The sequence below is a fragment of the Mauremys reevesii genome, linkage group 13 (assembly GCF_016161935.1).
Source record: "Mauremys reevesii isolate NIE-2019 linkage group 13, ASM1616193v1, whole genome shotgun sequence".
NCBI lineage: Eukaryota > Metazoa > Chordata > Testudines > Geoemydidae > Mauremys > Mauremys reevesii.
In genome coordinates, this window is record NC_052635.1 from 17,502,306 (window position 1) to 17,521,258 (window position 18,953).

Here is an 18,953-nt window from a genome sequence, read left to right on the forward strand (position 1 = left end):
GACGCAGTCAGTGGAGAGCCAACATGGGGTGGCCGCCTCATGCAGCCCTGGTGGCTGGTTTAAAACAACAAAGAGCAGACCCAGGCTGGAGGCGCCGCATCCAGGACCCTGCTCCCCGCCTGAGTGAGTGGGACAGTCTCCCTGCCCCTCCCCTCAGCCTGCCACGATGCTGGGCATGCAGGTAGGGCCCGTGTGCTGGCACATGGCCCTGTGGACTGCGTTACAAAGATGCTGCTGTGCCAGAGCAGAATGTAGCCCCCGTACTTGCGCTGCTGCACACTCACCTGGGGGTGCCTCACCCGGCGGCACTGAGATGTGACGATGACAAGTGAGCGTCCTAGCATGCGCCTTGCAGCCCCCAGCACTCTCCCTGCTCGCTCACTGCGCTGGGCGGGGAGCACACATCCGTTCTCTGAACAGGAACTATCTGTGTAGCGCACAGAGGAAATTTGCAGCCCACAAGCCTGATAACAACTCAGCCCTGTGGAAACAACTCAGCCTGAGGAGCATGCGCATTGAGGGCTGACTGACAGCACCCCAGGGCTACCAGAGCAGGGCTCAGGAGAGCTTGTGCTGGGCTGAGTGACTCACTGGGGGTTTGGGGAGCCATTACTACAGGTGCTTTCCTAGCCACCCCTCAGAGTGGGTTCTGGGACTGCCACACAGCTCCCATGGAGCAACCCTGCACAGGCCTGGCCTCCCCTGGCACCCTCAGGGGGGGAGAAACCAGAAGACCTTGCAAAGCCACATGGCTCTCAGCCCCTTGGCTGCATGGACCCATGCAGCAGGGCTCCCCAGACAGTCCCATAGGGCCCTCTGTGCCAGGAGGCAGACACAAACCTGCTGCCCCTCCCCCACTGGTGATCCAGATCCCACAGGATCCCAGAGAGCAGTGCATGCCAGGGAGGTGCTGTCCCCTCCCCACAACCCTCTGCAGGGGTGCCAGGGTGATGGCCCCCACAGCTCAGTGTCCAGGCCAGCATATGCCTCCTAGGGCACTGCAGGCCTCAGTCCCACAGGGATAAAGGTCAGTATGCTCAAAATCTAATGGCTAGGTTTGGGCTCCAGCCTTCTCCTTGGGATGCGCACACGCGCCCCTCCTCCACCCCCGTCTCTCCTGCTACCTCCCCGACTCCACTTCCAGCAGCTGGTCCAGCATGGAGCTGCTCTGAGTTTTCCCCGCCCCTGCTGCTGTCACAGGCACATGCTCGCTGCTACCCAGCCTGAGGAAGTCAGGGAACGGGGTCCTGCTGGGCAGGTTCCCAGTCCAGGGAGGAGGCCCATGGGGCTGCTGATGGGGGAGGGGGAAGGAATCCCATGCTGAGCAGCCTCCCAGTAAGTGCCTCTCCTCCAGCCCCGTGCAGGCAGCTGCCCCGGCCCTTGGGCATGGGTGGAGAGTGACTCCAGCAGTGGCTTAGGTCTGGCACACCAGACCTGGCACACAGCTCTTCTCCCAGCCATTCTCACTCCCCCAGGCAGGCAGGGCAGGGCCATTGCTGGTTCTGGAGGAAGAGATGGGGAAAGACCCTAGGGACAGCTCTTTCAGGCCACAAAGTAGTTCCCAATGGGTGGCAGAAGGATAATTGTCTCCAGCAGCTCCATTGACCTTTTACTGAGCCAGCGGTTCTCAAACTGGGTTGGGACCCCAAAAGTGGGTCACGACCCTGTTTTAATGGGCTCACCAGCGATGGTGTTAGACTTGCTGGGGCCGAAGCCACCACCTGAGGCTGAAACCTGAGTCCCACCTCTCAGGGCCGAAGCCAAAGCCTGAGCCCCACTGCCTGTGGCCCACGCCCGAGCCCCACCACCTGGGGCTTCAGCCCTTGGCGATGGTGGTGATGGGGGCTCAGGCTTCGGCTTCAGCCCGGGGTGGCGGGGCTCAGGTTACAGGCCCCCCCACCTGGGGCTTAAACCCTTCGGCTTTAGCTTTGGCTCCCCCACTTGGGGTGGCAGGGCTCAGGTGGACTCAGGCTTTGGTCCCCCCTCCTGGGGTTGTGAGTAACTTTTGTTGTCAGAAGGGAGTCATGGTGCAATGAAATTTGAGAACTGCTGATAGGCTGCCCCTCCCACTGGCCAGAGTTCAGTCTTATCACCTGTGCTCACACTGGGGCCTGCATTGCTCTCCTGCCAGAGCCATCACCCCTCTGAGCCACAGCCTGCATTCCGGCACAGTTCTCAGATTCTCCCCCAGCTCCTGGGAGGCTGCCTCTGGCCTGCTGCATCTGCTCACACATAGCCTCTGGCTTGCTCCTTGGGCCTGATCCCAGACTGAGCCCTATCCCACAGGGCATCCTGGGAAGGGCAGGGAGCCACATCAGCTTTCATGCTCTTGGGGACACCAGAAGAACGGCACAGCAGCCTTGGAGGTCTCATCCCCCAGAGAAGTGCAGTGCTCCAGATGCATACACAATGGTGAAGGCACATATTTCCTGTAACTCAGGCTTACTGGTCGCATAAGAAGGTATAGATAGAGGTGGCAGTGTATGGTGTACTGGTATTATGGTGGCACAGTAGTAAACCCATTGTTAGGCATTTCTTTTTAACAGGAGTGAATGTCACAATTTGTTTTTAGAAGTGTTGCAAAAATAGAAATAAACAAAATGTAGTCATTAAAATAGTATATTTGACTTTTCTGTGGTGGACTGGTGCAGGTCAGATTGATACAAACAGAATACTAAGATTTCAAAAGTGGCCACTTGCAAACTACGTGAATGGGGCATCTCACCATTACTCAGATCCTCTTTTGCAAAATCAGTAACATTCTGGGATGCACTTGTGTCTTACACAATAGTTACATGTGCTAGTTGGGACCGTGCCATCAAGAAAGATGTCACATCCTGCCCTTTATGGGTTTTCACAATTTAATTATTTCCTAACAACCCCACGAAGCCAGGGTATTTGTTGCTCTTTCCAGCAGGGCAGCAGAGGTGACACAATGCTGCAGGGACAGGACTTGCTCAAGTAGAAGATAAGCTGCCCTGTTTCCTGTGTGGGCATTATTCTATTCAGGGCTCGTAATACAAATAACCCTGAGCATGCTAATTGGATTTTCCAAGGTGTAGTAAATAAAGGCACAAGGGGCATATGAAGGGCCACTGAGACTGGTGGAAAATGTGCTGACAAAACTGTTTTCTGCGGAAAATTGGATTTTCAACAAAACATTTTTTTGGAAAGTATCTGAATCCTCTGGAAAATTTAGATATTTTCATTAAAAAACACCACCCCACAAACTGAAAATTGAGAGATGCTGTTGCAGTGCCTCTTAGTTGTAGTTTGGTGCCTTGTCCACATTTTCCTCTGTGGTCCAGGCTCACCCAGCTAAACTACATCTCCCATGCTGCACCATGGCCAGGGATTACCATGATTCACTGCCTCCCCTTCCCAAGAGGAAGACCACAGTGCATCATGGGAGACATAGTCAAACCCAAGAGTCCAACCTACAAAGGTGAATGGGAGCACAAGCCACCCGAACCCCAGCTCCTATGAGGCATCGCAACAGCATTCCCAAGTCAAATATTTTGGTTTTCAGCTGAATTCTTTCCATTTTTGACTGGGTTTTTTTGTATTTCCATTTCCACTGAAAAATCAAAATTTTCCAAAGAAAATTTAGAGAAAAATGATTGTTTCCTCCATTTTCATTACATTTTCCACATCAAGACCCATTTTTCATCCGAGTGACAGCTCCAGCCTGAATGCCACCTGTGCAGTCCCTGCTGCCTTCCCTTGTGGGGCTGTTCACGAAGGCTCAGGCAGCACAACTGCACCGTTGCCTTTGGTCACTGTGCAGCAGAGCCAGCAAAACAGGCGGGAAGAACAAGATGCATAGATCCACCCTTCCCAGGCACTGACTGCCAGCAAAGCTCACACCCGGCCTTGTCCCAGCCCTGTGTGCGCTGGGCCCTGAGGCTGTCCACAGCCCTGTACATCCCTGTACTACACCTTGGAAAATCCAATTAGCATGCTCAGGGTTATTTGCATTACGAGCCCTGAATAGAATGATGCCCACACAGGAAACAGGGCAGCTTATCTTCTACTTGAGCAAGTCCTGTCCCTGCAGCATTGTGTCACCTCTACTGCCCTGCTGGAAAGAGCAACAAATACACTGGCTTCGTGTGGTTGTTAGGAAATAATTAAATTGTGAAAACCCATAAAGGGCAGGATGTGACATCTTTCCTGATGGCACGGTCCCAACTAGCACATGTAACTATTGAGTAAGACACAAGTGCATCCCAGAATGTTACTGATGCTGGGCACTTGTCAGGAACAGAGGAGGGCAGAGGAGAAGCAGAACTCAGTGGGAAGGGGGCTGTTATTGGGGATTCATAGTTGGGGGGCACCCATGGAAGCTACTTCCCAAAACCCCATCCTGCAACTGCAGTGCAAGAAAGGGTAGCAGCAGCCAGTGCTGGGTGAAACTGCCAGTTCCTGGCACACACCCCAGCTCAAAGGAGAGAGGCATGGAGGCTGACTGTGGTTATGACCCACCCCCCTCAGACCAACGGCACAGAGGTGTGCACTTGGCTTTGGCCTTCACAGCTTCCCCATCCAGCTCACAGCAGCACGTGTGCACGCCCCCCTCCCCCGCCCCGCAGGGTGGCAGTTGCTAGCGAGTATGTGAATGGCTTTGGGGCTCATTAGGCAGGGGTGGCTACAGGTGCTTGGTGAGTCCCTTGGATGGCGCAAGGTGCTTTGGAGACAGGGTTTCCCCAGCTGAGTACCGGGATTGTGATAGACAGTGGGAAGAGGTGGCATGTGACTCAGGTGTATCCAATGCCAGATACTTAGGGGAGTGGCATGGCCACTTGGCCTCTGTGGCGCCGTTTGCTGTGGGAAAGGATGTAGTGCAGGCTTGCGCCTGCAAACCGGAGCAGGATGGGATGTGTATGTGTGTGGGGGGTCTCTTTTCCTTCTCTCACATGTTTTAGCAGTTGAATGAAGAGTGTGTGAGACTGAGCAGGTTGCAGCTTCTCTTGGAGGGCTAGGAGAGAGGTCCTTTCTGGCAGTGCCTCCTCTACAATCTGTGTGCAGCAGCAGGGCCCCCAGCATCTCTTCTTCACGCATGTGCAGCTGAACTCAGCTGTCTACAGGTCTTTGAGGGGTGTAAACACCAAGCCAGGAGGGGAGCTAGGAGCAGAACTAGGCACAGAGGGGGGATGTTAAGATAGGAAACTCTTAGGTTCAGACTCCGGTAATCTCCCTGGCAATGAGATGTACTCAGCTGGGGAATGGGCTCTCTGGGAAATGGAGGAAGATGGAGCCACTTCTTTCCTGTGGCTCATTGTACTGGGACACTTCAACAGCTGTGCAAATAACTCCTCTGACACAATGGGCAAACCCTTCTCTCCACCCTGGTCCCACACCGCTGGTTTCTGGAACAGTAAACACAGTCATACCCTAGACTGGACCCTGGGCCTAGAATACATGAGGAATGTGCCATTACTTGGCACATTTAAGACTAGACTGGAAAAAGCTGGCAGTGACTATTGTACCCTAACCCTCAATGGCTGGACTAGATGGGATCCTAGGGGCCTTTTCCACACCAGTTCCCAGGAGATGTGGTTTGATGACCAGGTAGGGGTGGGCTTGGAAAGAAGGCTGGAGAAAGAAACTGGAACACTCCTTCCTTCTGTGAGACCAAGTAGTGGACAGTCAGTATTTACTGGTGACTGGGTCACTTCCCAGAAGCTATCAGAGGGGTAGCCGTGTTAGTCTGGATCTGTAAAAGCAGCAAAGAGTCTTGTGGCATCTTATAGACTAACAGACGTTTTGGAGCATGAGCTTTCGTGGGTGAATGTCCACTTCGTCGGATGCATATAGTGGAAATTTCCAGGGGCAGGTATATATAAGCAAGCAAGAAGCAGGTTAGTTCAATCAGGGAGGATGAGGCCCTCTTCTAGCAGCTGAGGTGTGAAAACCAAAAGAGGAGAAACTAGTTCTGTAGTTGGCAAGCCATTCACAGTCTTTGTTTAATCCTGAGCTGATGGTGTCAAATTTGCAGATGAACTGAAGCTCAGCAGTTTCTCTCTGAAATTTGGTCCTGAAGTTTTTTTGCTGCAGGATGGCTACCTTAAGATCTGCTATTGTGTGGCCAGGGAGGTTGAAGTGTTCTCCTACAGGTTTTTGTAGATTGCCATTCCTAATATCTGATTTGTGTCCATTTATCCTTTTCCGTAGAGACTGTCCAGTTTGGCCAATGTACATAGCAGAGGGGCATTGCTGGCATATTATGGCATATATTACATTGGTGGACGTGCATGTGAATGAACCGGTGATGGTGTGGCTGATCTGGTTAGGTCCTGTGATGGTGTCTCTGGTGTAGATATGTGGGCAGAGTTGGCATCGAGGTTTGTTGCATGGATTGGTTCCTGAGTTAGAGATACTATCCCAGAAGCTCACGGCCTCAGCACTGTTCCAGGGCTTCTAGCAAAGGACAGAGCAATTATCTGAATCTTCTCCAGTTCAGAGAGCGCCAGCCCTGCAAGAGAGGCTGGCTAGTGGTGCCGAGTGAGTGCGGGCTATACTCTTGGAGGAGAGGGAGCTGAATCCAGGATGATCCTCAGTTTGGATGCACTTGTTCCCATGGATCCCAGGGCACCCACTTCAACTTCCAAACAGTAGAGTTGGAATACAGGTAGTGAAGGTTGTTGGCAATGGCGTAAAGGTGGTGAAGGTTGTTGTGACTGGAGTACAGGTAGTGAAGGGTACGTGCTGTTTAGGAAAAACAGAACTAAAGGCAAAGGAGGTGGAGTAGCATTGTATGTTAATGGTGAGGTAGACTGTAAAGAAATTAGAAGTGATGGAATGGATGAGTCAGTTTGGGTCAAAATCACTTTGGGGGAAGAAAGATAACAAAGGCTCCACTGGGACAGTGCTTCGGGTCTGCTACAGACCCCAGGATACAATTTGAATATGGATAGAGACCTCTTTAATATTTTTAATGAAATAAATACCACTGGGAATTGTGTGATTATGGGAGACTTTAATTTTCCAGATATACACTAGAGGATGAGTGGTAGGCCTAGATTTTCCTGGATGTGACAGATGAAAGATTTCTTCACCAACTGAATCAACAAGAAGGGATGTCATTTTAAATTGCCTATTGGTGAGTAGTGAGGACCTTGCAGAAGAACAAGCTGTAGAGGACAGTCTTGGTTTGAGTCATGAGCTAATTCAGTTTAAACTGAATGGAAGGATCAACAAATATAGGTCTGCAACTGGGATTCTTGATTTCAAAAGAGCTAAATTTAAAAAGTTAAGGGAAGTAGTTACGGAAGTGGACTGGACTGAAGAACACAAGGATCTGAATGTGGAGGAAGCTTGGAATTAATTTAAATCAAAGTTGCAGAACCTATTTGAAGCCTGAATCCCAAGCAAGGGGAAAAAATTTGTAGGGAAGGTTGCAGACCAAACAGGACGAACAAGCATCTCAAACAGGTTAAAAGAAAGCAGAAAGCCTACAGGGAATGGAAGATGGGATGGATCAGCAAGGAAAGCTACCTCTTGGAGGTCAGAAAGTGTAAGGTAAAAATGAGAACTGCAAAAATCCAAGCAGAGTTGGACCTTGCAAAGGAAATTAACACCAACTATAAAAGGTTCTATAGCCATATAAATGAAAGAAATAAAACAAGGAAAGAAGAAGTGGGACCACTGAGCACTGAGGAAGGAATGGAGATTAAAGATAATCTAGGCATGGCCCAACACCTAAACAAATACTTTGCCTCCGTTTTTAATAAGGGTAATGAAGAGTTAGGGGTAGTGGCACGGTGGCTAATGGGAATGAGGAGACAGAAGTAGAAATCACCACATCCAAGGTGTAAGTCAAATTCAAACAGTTTAATGGGACCAAATTGTAGGGCCTAGACAATCTCCACCCAAGAATATTAAAGGCACCGGTGCATGAATTTGCAAGCCCAATAGTAACAATTGTAAAGGAATCCCTAAACTCAGGAGCTGTACCCTATGACTAGAGAATTGCTAATATAGTACCTATTTTTTTAAAAGGGAAAAACGTGATCCAGGAAACTACAGGCCTGTTAGTTTTACCTAAATTGTATGGAAGGTCTTGGAACAAACTTTGAAAGAGAAAGTAGTTAAGAACATAGAGGTGAACGGTAATTCGGATAAAATACAACATGGTTTTACAAAAGGTAGATCGCGCCAGACCAACCTGATCTCCTTCTTTGAGAAGATAATTGATATTTTAGACAAAATAAATGCATCTAATCTACCTTGATTTCAGTAAGGCATTTGATACAGTTTCACATGGGAAATTATTAGTTAAATTGGAGAAGACAGGATTAATATGAGAATTGAACGGTAAGTGTCTGGTTAAAGGGGAGAGTACAATGGGTCATACTAAAAGGTGAACTGTCAGGCCGGAAGGAGGTTACTAGTGGAGTGATCAGTGGGACCAATCTTATTTAACATTTTCATTAATGACCCTGGCACAAAAAGTGGGAGGGCACTAATACAACTAGCAGCTGACACAAAGTTGGGATGTATTGCCAATATGGAGGAGGACCAGAATATCATATAAGAAGATCTGGATAACCTTGAAAACTGGAGTAATAAAAATGGGATGAAATATAATAGTGCAAACTCATGCATTTAGGGACTAACAAGAAGAATTTTTGCTATAAGCTGAGGACATATCAGTTAGAAGTGACAGAGGAAGAGAAAGAGCTGGGTGTATTGGTTGATCACAGGATGACTATGAGCTGCCAAAGTGATGTGGCTGTAAAAAAGGCCAATGCAGTCCCATAACGCATCAGGTGAGGTATTTCCAGTAGAGACAGGGAAGTGTTAGCACTGTTATACAAGGCACTGGTGAAAATTCCTCTGGAATAGCGTGTGCAATTCTGGTCTCCCATGTTTAAGAAAGATGAATTCAAACTGGAACAGGTGCAAAGAAGTGCTACTAGCAGGATCAGAGGATTGATGCCTTATGAGAGGAGACTCAAAGAGCTTGGCTTGTTTAGCCTAACCAACAGGAGGCTGAGGGGAGATATGTTTGCGCTCTATAAATACATCAGATGGACAAATACCAGGGAGGGAGAGGAATTATTTAAGCTCAGTACCAATGTGGACACAAGAACAAATGACTATAAACTGGCCATCAAGAAGTTTAGGCTTCAAGTTAGACAAAGGTTTCTAACCAACAGAGGAGTGAAGTTCTGGAACAGCCTTCCAAGGGGAGCAGTGCGGGCAAAAAACCTAACTGGTTTTAAAACTGAGCTTGATAAGTTTATGGAAGGGATGGGATGATGGGACTGCCTATAATGGCATGTCACCGAGCTGCGACTGCTAGCAGCAAATAGCTCCAATGGCTGGTGATGGGACACTATATGATGAGGTTTCTGAGTTACTTCAGAGAATTCTTTCCCAGGTGCCTGGCTGGTGGGTCTTGCCCACATGCTCAGGGTCTAACTGATCGCCATATTTAGGGGTTGGGAACTAATTTTTCCCCCAGGTCAGATTGGCAGAGACCCTGGGTTTTTTTGCCTTCCTCTGTAATGTGGGGTATGGGTCACTTGCAGATTTAAACTAGTGTAAATGGTGCATTCTCTGTACCTTTAAGTCTTCAAAACATGATTTGAGGAAGTCAGTAACTCAGCCAGAGAGGTCTATTATTGGAGTGGGTGGGTGAGGGTCTGTGGCCTGCAATGTACAGGAGGTCAGACTAGCTGATCACAATGGTCCCTTCTGGTCTTAAAGTCTATGAGCTCTCTCCTGTCACATGCCCCTGTCCACTGGGTGTTTTTCGGTCCCAGCACAGCTCTGCTGGTGATTCCAGTGGTGGCAGCTTTAGTGGAAAGAGGGCTCTGAACAGGGCTGGTAAAAATGCCTCAGCCTTAGCTATACTCCCAGCTCACACTACTAGTAGCACTGGAGCAGAAAAACACTGTGAAGTGTTGCCAGCACAGACAGGAACTGGTGCAGTTTCTTTGGGTTCAGGTGTCAAAGTGGCTGCTCAGGTGAATGACTGGTTCAAATGGGAGAGTGGAAAGGAGCCTGTTTCGGGCAGCTCCCTGGCTGGGATAGTGGAAGGGTTTGACTGGAATGGGGCTTGGGACCTGTTTGAACCTGAGTTAATTCACGTTAATTGGGAGGAGAGTGGATGTTAATCTGGACACTAGGGCTGAGTGTGGAACAGACATCTGTGGCGTGTCTAGAGTGGCACTGACTATCCAGTTAATTAGCAGTCAGTTATCCCATGTTAAAACAGGCCCCAAACTCTGGTGTCCCTAAACTGGCATTCTCCCAGCTTTGGCCACTCCCAGCCAGCACCATGCAGGAGTGAGTGCTGCACTGCTGTGTGGGAGGCTGCACACTGAACAGCTGGAGCTGAAAGCAGGACACCCGATAGGATACTTGATTGCAACTCAGGGGACAGGCTCTGACCCCTCCAAGCCCCGCTCTGGGCCCCGTGGGCCGAACCACATACTGCAGGCCTGAAGGTGAGAGTGACAAGGTACAAGAGATGAGACAGCACAAGCTCGCCAATGTGTTCTCTGCAGGAAGCCTGCTGAAAACAGGGAGTCGGGGGGATCTGCACTTCGAGCAGCGGAGATGTTCGTTCCTCTGTCAGCCATCCAGGTCCTATTCACTCAGCACATGAACAAATGATGCTGGGAAGACGCCTTTCCTGTGGGGCTGCCCTTCAATCCAGCCGCTCTGTGAAGAGAAAAGCCAGCAAAGGCTTAGTCAGCTATGGCTCGTCCATGGGGTTGGGTAGCCAGTGGAAAGGCACTGACTACAGTAATGACTGCAAGCCATTCCCAAACCAGCCTGGGCAGTGCCCAGCCACTCCAGTCTCCACACTAGCCAGCTGCCCTGAGAACAAGGCCAGGTTCTGGGCAGGTCCCGAGGTTCTCAGCAAGCTTGCATTAGTTCTTCTCTTCTTTCCTGAATCACTGAAGGCACAATGGTATTGTGAGTGGATTTCGAATCTGGGCCCCTGGATCCTCCGTCCACAGCCACTACCCAGCAGCTCACCTGAGCCACTGTAGAAGGGAACCAATGAAGCTCTAGCTCACAAAGGGCTCTGCCTCCGAAGCTCCTGATTGGGGGCAATGTCCAGCACCATGGACCGGCTGGGGAGCTCTGTTTAGACCAGAAAGGGACAGGAAGTTGTCTGAGCAACTAGAGGAATCCCTGGCTGGCTGCTGCTACTACTGCTATGGACCCTGCCTGCTTGCATGACTCCTGGTTCCTGCCTTCCTCTCTGTTGCTGTCATCCTTATCCTAGACCCCCGTCTGTTCCCAGTTCCTGCTTTCCTGCCTTACTCCGCATCCCTGGTCCTACGCTCGACCCCGATGCTGACTCCAGCTTTGACCCGCGGCCTGGTGCCTGAATCTAGCCATGAGACCTGACCACCCAAGCCCCAGTCATTACAGGAACCAGGGCACTGCCATCCAGGGTTCCAGCTAGGGTTTCCAACGGTCTAATAACACAAACCCAAACACCCTTGTCCTGCCCCCTTCCCCGAGGCCCCACCGCTGCCCCGCCCCTTCACCAAGGCCCCGCTCCGCTCACTCCATTCCCCCCTCCCTCCATCGCTTGCTCTCCCCCACCCTCACTCACTTTCACTGGGCTGGGGCAGGGGATTGGAGTGTGGGAGGAGGTGTGGGCTCTGGGCTTGGGCCAAGGGTTTTGGAGTATGGGAGGGGGCTCTGGGCTGAGCCTTGGACAGAGGGTTGGGGTGTAGGAGAGGGTACGGGGTGCAAGCTCTGGGAGGGAGTTTGGGTACTGGAGGGGGCTCAGGGTTGGGGTGCTGGAGGAGGTGTGGGCTGGGGCAGGGAATTGGGGTGCAGGACAGGGTGCGGACTCTAGGAGGGAGTTTGGGTGCAGGAGGGGTCTCAGGGCTGGGGCAGGGGATTGGGGTGTGGGAGGGGGTGAGGGGTGTCAGTTCCAGCTGGGGGGTGCTTACCTTGGGCGACTCCTGGTTGGCAGTGCAGCCAGGCTAAGGCAGGCTCCCTGCCTGCCCTGGCCCCACACTGCTCCCAGAAGCAGCCAGCATGTCCCGGTGGCCCTTGCTGGGGCAGGGGTCAGTGTGTGCTGCATGTGCCCGGAGCCCTGACTCTGCAGCTCCCATTGGCTGGGAACTGCAGCCAATGAGAACTGCGGGGATAGAGCCTGCCTTAGCAGAAGCCACTCGAGGTAAGTGGGGCCAGGGGGCTCCTCACGCTTCCCCATCTGCACACTGCTCCTGGAAGCAGCCAGCATACCCCCAGGGGGACAGGGGGCTCCGTGCACTGCCCCTGCCTGCAGGTACCACACCCACAGCTCCCATTGGCCGCAGTTCCTGGTGGGTGCTGGGGAGGGGGTGCAGGTGCTCGGGTGGGGGGAGTCATGGCCTGGGGGGGGGGCATGGGTACTGGGCAGGGGTTGGTGGGGCTGGACCAGGCTCCCTACCCAGATCCTGGGAAGTGGTGGTCCCAGCTCCCTAGCTCCACATGCTTCCTCTGCTCCACCCCAAGACCCGGTTCTGCAGCTCCCATTGGCTGGGAACCATGGCCAATGGGAGCTGCTGGGGCGGTGCCTGTGGGCAGAGGCAGCATGTGGAGCTAGGATCTCAGGGAGAGGAGCCCCCACCCCAGTAATCACTGGCCTCAATCCCAAGCCCTGAGCCGCCCCACACCCAAACTCCTTCTGCTGGGGGGCAGAGGGGCCCTGAGACTGCCCCAGCAGCAGCCAGTGGTATCTGAAGTTAGGAATGTGTCTATGCATCTATTACAAATGTGTTTACACCTGGGGAATGCAATCACTCTAGATGGCTGGCTGGGAAGGGCCATTAGGGAGAACAAAAGATCTTAGAAGATGCTAATCTTCCACCGGGGAGCCTTCCTGGGAAGCCTTCTTGAGGACGCTGCAAACAGCCTCTGAGTCATGGCTGCGGTGGCCCTACAGGGATATGTGACCAAGTCATCTGGTACTGGACTCCATGATAATACTAGTGTTTTTCCACTGAGCAGGTGTGGGAATCAAACTGGGAGACAAAGGATTCCCACCTTATGCAAAAACTATTTAAGGTAGGGGAGTGACATCATTGTGGTTCGTTCTTCACTGACTCCCTGCCCAAGAAAGAGGACTGAACTAGGGGAGAAGGGCTTAATCCAGGCTAGAGGGTTGTCTAGCCTGTGAAAGGAATAACTGGAGTTTTAAACTTGCCTTCAAGAATCTCTGCAATCTGCCTAAAATAACATTTAGGGTGAGAATTTGCTGCACATATCCAATTTCTTTAGAATATTAAGATTAGATTATGCTTTTGTTTTATTTGCTAGGTAATCTGCTTTGATCTGTTTGCTATCCCTTATAATCACTTAAAATCTATCTTTTGTAGTTAATAAACTTGTTTTATCTAAAGCCAGTGTGTGGAAATCATAACCGTGGGGCAGAAAGCTGTGTATATTCCTCTCCACATTGAGGGTGAATTTCATGACCTTATGTTGCACAGATCTCTGTGTAGCGCAAGACGGCATAATTTTGGATTTACCCTCTAGAGGGCGGTGTGCACTTGAGTACTGGGCTGTACCTTAGCTGAGCCTTCCCATGCAGAGCTGATCTCAGCATCTGTGTGAATCTGTAGCTGGGTACAGATCTGTAGCTGGATCCCTGCCTGTATGTGTGCTGGTAAAGTGCAGTCTGAAGCCTGAGGGAGGGCTTGGCAGGCTGCAGACCAGTACAGTGTTAAGAGAACCCAGGCTGGTGGGTCAGGTGGGCTCAGTGGTACCCCAGGCCCAGGTGGCACCCCGGTGAGGGGGGAGAGGGGACCCGTCATAATAATTATTTTTTAATAAAATGGTGACATCTGTATTGTTTGTCTTGGAAGAGCCAGCCATAAGTTAGATTTCTAGATGTCCAGTAGAGATGGGACAGGCACAACTGGTTCCCAATATTCTAACATTTGCATTTCAAGTCTGTAGCTGGTTAGCACAACAGCAGAACCTGAAGTGCTGAAGGAGAGTAGGGTGTGACAGGAGCAAGCGGATTAACCGGTCTCAGTGCAAGAGGCAGAGGGAAGAGAGAGCCAATGAGGGTTTGGGCGAGCACATCAGAGTGGAGAGTCCCGAGGGCTGGGTGTAGAGCTCTGGAGATCAGCAAGACAGGAGTGGGATGGCTCAGCACTGAACAGGAGACCAGGACAGCGCTCCAGGGGAGGCAAGGGAGGAAGGCAGCTTGGCTAAGATTCTGGGAGCTGTGGCTAGAGAGGGGCTTGGTGTGCAGGTCAAGGGGACATCAGCATGTGTAACCCACACACCTCCTGGGTGTGGTGTTCTGTCCCATCTAGTGGCACTGAGACCACTTAGAGAGAGACGGAAAATGAGTCTGCTCTACAGCCTTAGCTAAGAGTCAGTTGGCTTTTAGCTCATGAAGTAGAGGCTCCTGCACTAAGCTCCAGAGGTCCCCGGTTAGATCCTGTCCGCCGGCAACCGGGGGTCTGTCAGCACTACACACGTACACTGGAGCCTGCAGTGCCGTACTACAGCATAGGCTGATACTTACCCACCAATTGCTGTCCTCCTCTTCAGCCACAATGATGATCTCTCCTACGCGGAAGGTCAGCTCATCCTCCCGGTCAGCCTGACAGTCGTACAGGGCTCGGACCCGGAAGAGACGCGTTTTACTCTGCAAATAAGGAGGGGAGAACACCATCAAGCCTGGATCCCTTTGTCCTGCACCATGCTCTTTGGTAGACACAAACACCTGCAGCCTGAGCGCAGGGGCATTTTGGTCCCCAAGCCCCTGTACACTCAGGGCAGGAGAGAATCCCCTCCAGGCTCATGGGTGGGGGGCACCAACCAGCATGGGAGCAGGTGAGTGAGGGATCAGGCTGGGAGAGTGCTGGGGGGAGAGGGGAGGTGAGTGCTGGGTGGCTGTGGGTGCTTTGGGAGCTCTGGAGGGGGTGGCGAAGGGCTGCAGGGGTCCAGAGGTGGGAGACTGTGTAGTGTGGCTCTGGCAGCTCCCTAACTGCAGTGTTCTTCCAGAGAGCTGCTAACTTTTGAATTTCTGAAAACTGGCCCTCTTGCCCGGCCTCTTCCCCTCCCCCCCCCCAAGGCCCCGGCCCTGCCCGGCCTCTTCCCCCCAAGGCCCCGGCCCTGCCCGACCTCTTCCCCCCCAAGGCCCCGGCCCTGCCCGGCCTCTTCCCCGCCAAGGCCCCGGCCCTGCCCGGCCTCTTCCCCCCCAAGGCCCCGGCCCTCCCAAGGCCCGGCCCTGGCCGGCCTCTTCCCCACAAGGCCCTGGCCCTGGCCGTCCTCTTCCCCGCAAGGCCCCTGCCCGGCCTCTTCCCCAAGGCCCCAGCCCCGCCTCTTCCCCCTCCAAGGCCCCAGCCCTGGCCCTGCCTCTTCCCCCAAGGCCCCGGCCCTGCCCGGCCTCTTCCATTGAAGCCCCACCCCTGCTGGCTCCTCTCCCGCACCTTCACTCACTGCTCTACCCCCCCCCTCCCCTCATTGCTTGATCCTCTCTCCCCCTGCCCCCCACAGCTGGGCTCCCTCTGCTTCTCCCTGGCTGGGGCAGGAGCTGCAGCCTCATGCGGAGCCTCATCCCTGCCTGCCCATGAGATGCAGTAGGAGGCGGCCCCGGCTGAGCAGGGGCTGGTGTGGGTTGATGGCCCAGCGCCTCTCTCCCTCCTGCGGTAACCGGACTTAGCTAGGTCCCCTTTTTGACTGGACTTTACAGTCGAAAACCGGACACCTGGAAACCCTATAATCTTCCTGGAGACAGCAAGTCCTGTGTCCTTGATTATTTGCTGCCCTGTGGGCTTTTGGGAGAGAGGGGGGCTTGTGTGGAGCTCTCCTGGGGGCAGGGAGCCTGGGGGAAGGGTTGGTGGGAGAGTGAGGCAGAGGATCTGGCCTCCACAGGGCCCCAGCGACAGGGCTGAGGGCCTGATCTGCAGCATGCAGCCTTCACCATGCACTGTGTGTACCTCCCCCCCACGCACACGCCTGCGTCTGCCCGGGCAGAGGTGCTGACACGTCCCCAGGGACACACGCTCACCCACTCTGCACGTGCTCTCAGGGGAAGGGAGCAGGCAAGATGTACAGGGACCCCAGTCCCTCCCTTCAGAAATCAGGCCCTGTGGAACTGCTGGCCGCAGGCAGCCTGCTCGGGCTGTGTGGGGATGAGAGGGACTGCGCACCTAGGGACTCGGGCTAGCCCTCTGCTCCCCAGGGTGTTCTGTGAATGCCCCCGCAGGGGGAGGGCTCCATGCCTGCAATCAGCTCCTGCCATTTCCACGTGGCGCTCTGCCGCCCTCCGAGCCCTGTCCATGGCCAGGGTGCCAGCGGGGCAGCACTGGAGTTAGAAGGGGGGCACGTTTGCCAGCATAACAACCAAATATGGAGAGAAAAGGGGGATCTGAGCGCGACATCCCAGACCAGACAACCTACCAGGACGTCCCTCCTTGGGATCGGGGGCGGCACGTCCTGTGCTGGGCCAGGGCCTCCACCTGGGTCTTGTGAGGGCCATGGCAGCCCGCGGCTTCTTCCTTTGCTGGGGCCGGCCTCACAGAGCGTCTCCACTGTCCCCAGGGCAGCTAGGACACCAGCAGAACAGTCACCAACTCCCTCTCTTCACAGGGCGCTCAGCACCACCCGCAGGGCAACACAGGGCGCTCAGCACCACCGCCAGGGCAGCACAGGGTGCTCAGCACCACCCGCAGGGCAGCACAGGGCGCTCAGCACCACCCGCAGGGCAGCACAGGGCGCTCAGCACCACCCGCAGGGCAACACAGGGCGCTCAGCACCACCCCCAGGGCAGCACAGGGCGCTCAGCACCACCCGCAGGGCAGCACAGGGCGCTCAGCACCACCCGCAGGGCAGCACAGGGCGCTCAACACCACCCCCAGGGCAGCACAGGACGCTCAGCACCAACCGCAGGGCAGCACAGGGCGCTCAGCACCACACTGTACCAGCCAGGCCTCCTCTGGCAGCTGGCTGGGCAAAGGAGGGAGACAGGAGAACCGCTCGGCTGGGGCAAGATGGCAGAGGGCAGTGGGGCTGGGATTAGACAGCACAGTGCTGGGTGAGGGGAGGGATGGCAGAGGGGCTGGGGGAGAGGTACGGTCATGGAGGGGCGGAGCAGTGGAGGTGGCAGTGCTGGCGTGGGGAGGGATGGCAGAGGGGCTGGGGGAGAGGTACGGTGGCGGAGGGGGGGGGCAGTGGAGGGTGGCAGTGCTGGGCTCAGCACCAGGTGGGATGACAGAGGGGCTGGGGGAGAGGTACAGTGGCGGAGGGGTGGGGCAGTGGAGGCCTCCTCTGGCAGCTGGCTGGGTGAGGGGAGGGAGGCAGAGAACGCTGGCTGGGGCAAGATGGCAGAGGGCAGTGGGGCTGGGATTAGACAGCACAGTGCTGGGTGAGGGGAGGGATGGCAGAGGGGCTGTGGGAGAGGTACGGTTGCGTAGGGGTGGGGCAGTGGAGGGTGGCAATGCTGGGCGAGAGGAGGGATGGCAGAGGGGCTGGGGGAGAGGTACGGTCATGGAGGGGCGGAGCAGTGGAGGTGGCAGTGCTGGCGTGGGGAGGGATGGCAGAGGGGCTGGGGGAGAGGTACGGTGGCGGAGGAGTGGGGCAGTGGAGGGTGGCAGTGCTGGGCAAGGGGTGGGATGACAGAGGGGCTGGGGGAGAGGTACAGTGGGGGAGGGGTGGGGCAGTGGAGGTGGCAGTGCTGGGTGAAGGGGTGGGATGGCAGAGGGGCTGGGGAGAGGTGCGGTGGCGGAGGGTGGGGCAGTGGAGGTGGCAGTGCTGGGTGAAGGGAGGGATGGCAGAGGGGCTGGGGAGAGGGATGGTCATGGAGGGGTGGGGCAGTGGAGGTGGCAGTGCTGGGTGAGGGGAGGGATGGCAGAGGGGCTGGGGGAGAGGTACGGTGGCGGAGGGGCGGAGCAGGGGAGGTGGCAGTGCTGGGCGAGGGGGGGGCTGACAGAGGGGCTGGGGGAGAGGTACGGTCATGGAGGGTGGGGCATTGGAGGGTGGCAGTGCTGGGCGAGGGGAGGGATGGTGGAGGGGCTGGGGGAGGGTGTTGGGGGAGGGGTGAGATGACAGAGGGTGTTGGAGGGGTTGGAGGGGGGGGATGGTGGCGGGCAGCTGGGCTAGTTGGGCAGTGCCTGCAAAGTGAGGGGCGCTAGGGTTGGGAGCTGGGCCCGATGTGGCAGGCCGCGGGTAGGTACTGGTAGCCAAGCAGGGCTCAGGTCGTCCTTACCAGGCTGTGTCGTGTCCTTGGTGGCAGAGTGGCTGGTGCCCTGGCGGGATCCGGTGCTGAGGGAAGCCGCAGAGAAGGGCTGGTCACTCAGAGAGGACGAGGATGGGTGGGGCCCCCGGTACCCTGCGCTCCTGAAGCGCGTATCGGTGGGCAGCAGATCTCAGGTGGGCCCCATGGGGTTCCCTTGCTGGCTGTTGACTGCCAGCCAGCCCCACTGCCAGCCCCACTGGCAGGCAGAGTCACAGAGGAGTATGACACTAGCTGGGTGATGGGCTTGGCCTGGGGTCTTTCTCCAGTGGTGGAGGCAGCCCCTCCAGGAGCCCTGCCGCATCCAGCAAGCCACAAGGCACTCCAGAGGGCCAGCCATGCTGCAGCCTCCATGGAGGGCAGCCTGGGGCTCCTGCCATGGGGAAGGAGACGGGAGGTGAGAGGGCAAAGTCTCACCCACACCTCGCCATAGTGCCACAGCCACCACCCCTCCCGCGAGAAGGGGCCATCGCACAGGGCAGCTGGCCAGACACACCCATGCCAGGGCGCTGGGACATGGTATTTAGCAACAGCAGCACGTGGCACCCAGAGCCATCACCAAGGCTCCCAGTCTTGGGACAGTGGCACTGGGAGACAATGGCTGCAGACGTCAGCGTCCCCCTGCCCTCCCCCCTCAGCCTGTTTCAGGACCTCCTGTTGGGTGTGAGGCACAATCAGGACACTCATCTTCCCCGAACTCTGACAACCCCCCAGCTGTGCAGGAAGCTCCCTC

General features: G+C 54.9%; 1 protein-coding gene across 4 annotated transcripts in view; it reads right to left on the reverse strand.

Annotated features, from left to right (window-relative positions):
• Positions 1 to 9,162: 9,162 nt before the first annotated feature.
• Positions 9,163 to 18,953, reverse strand: part of LOC120380840 (arf-GAP with SH3 domain, ANK repeat and PH domain-containing protein 2-like) — a 109,939-nt gene continuing 100,148 nt past the window's right edge. For all 4 annotated transcript variants that reach the window (XM_039498732.1, XM_039498733.1, XM_039498735.1 and 1 more), the window contains 4 exons: positions 18,194 to 18,249; positions 16,390 to 16,535; positions 14,507 to 14,629; positions 9,163 to 10,674 (listed from right to left, as the gene is read on the reverse strand). In XM_039498732.1, the coding sequence (XP_039354666.1) occupies positions 10,600 to 10,674; positions 14,507 to 14,629; positions 16,390 to 16,535; positions 18,194 to 18,249 (400 nt within the window). In that variant the 3' untranslated portion in view covers positions 9,163 to 10,599. The remainder of the gene's footprint in view (positions 10,675 to 14,506; positions 14,630 to 16,389; positions 16,536 to 18,193; positions 18,250 to 18,953) is intronic.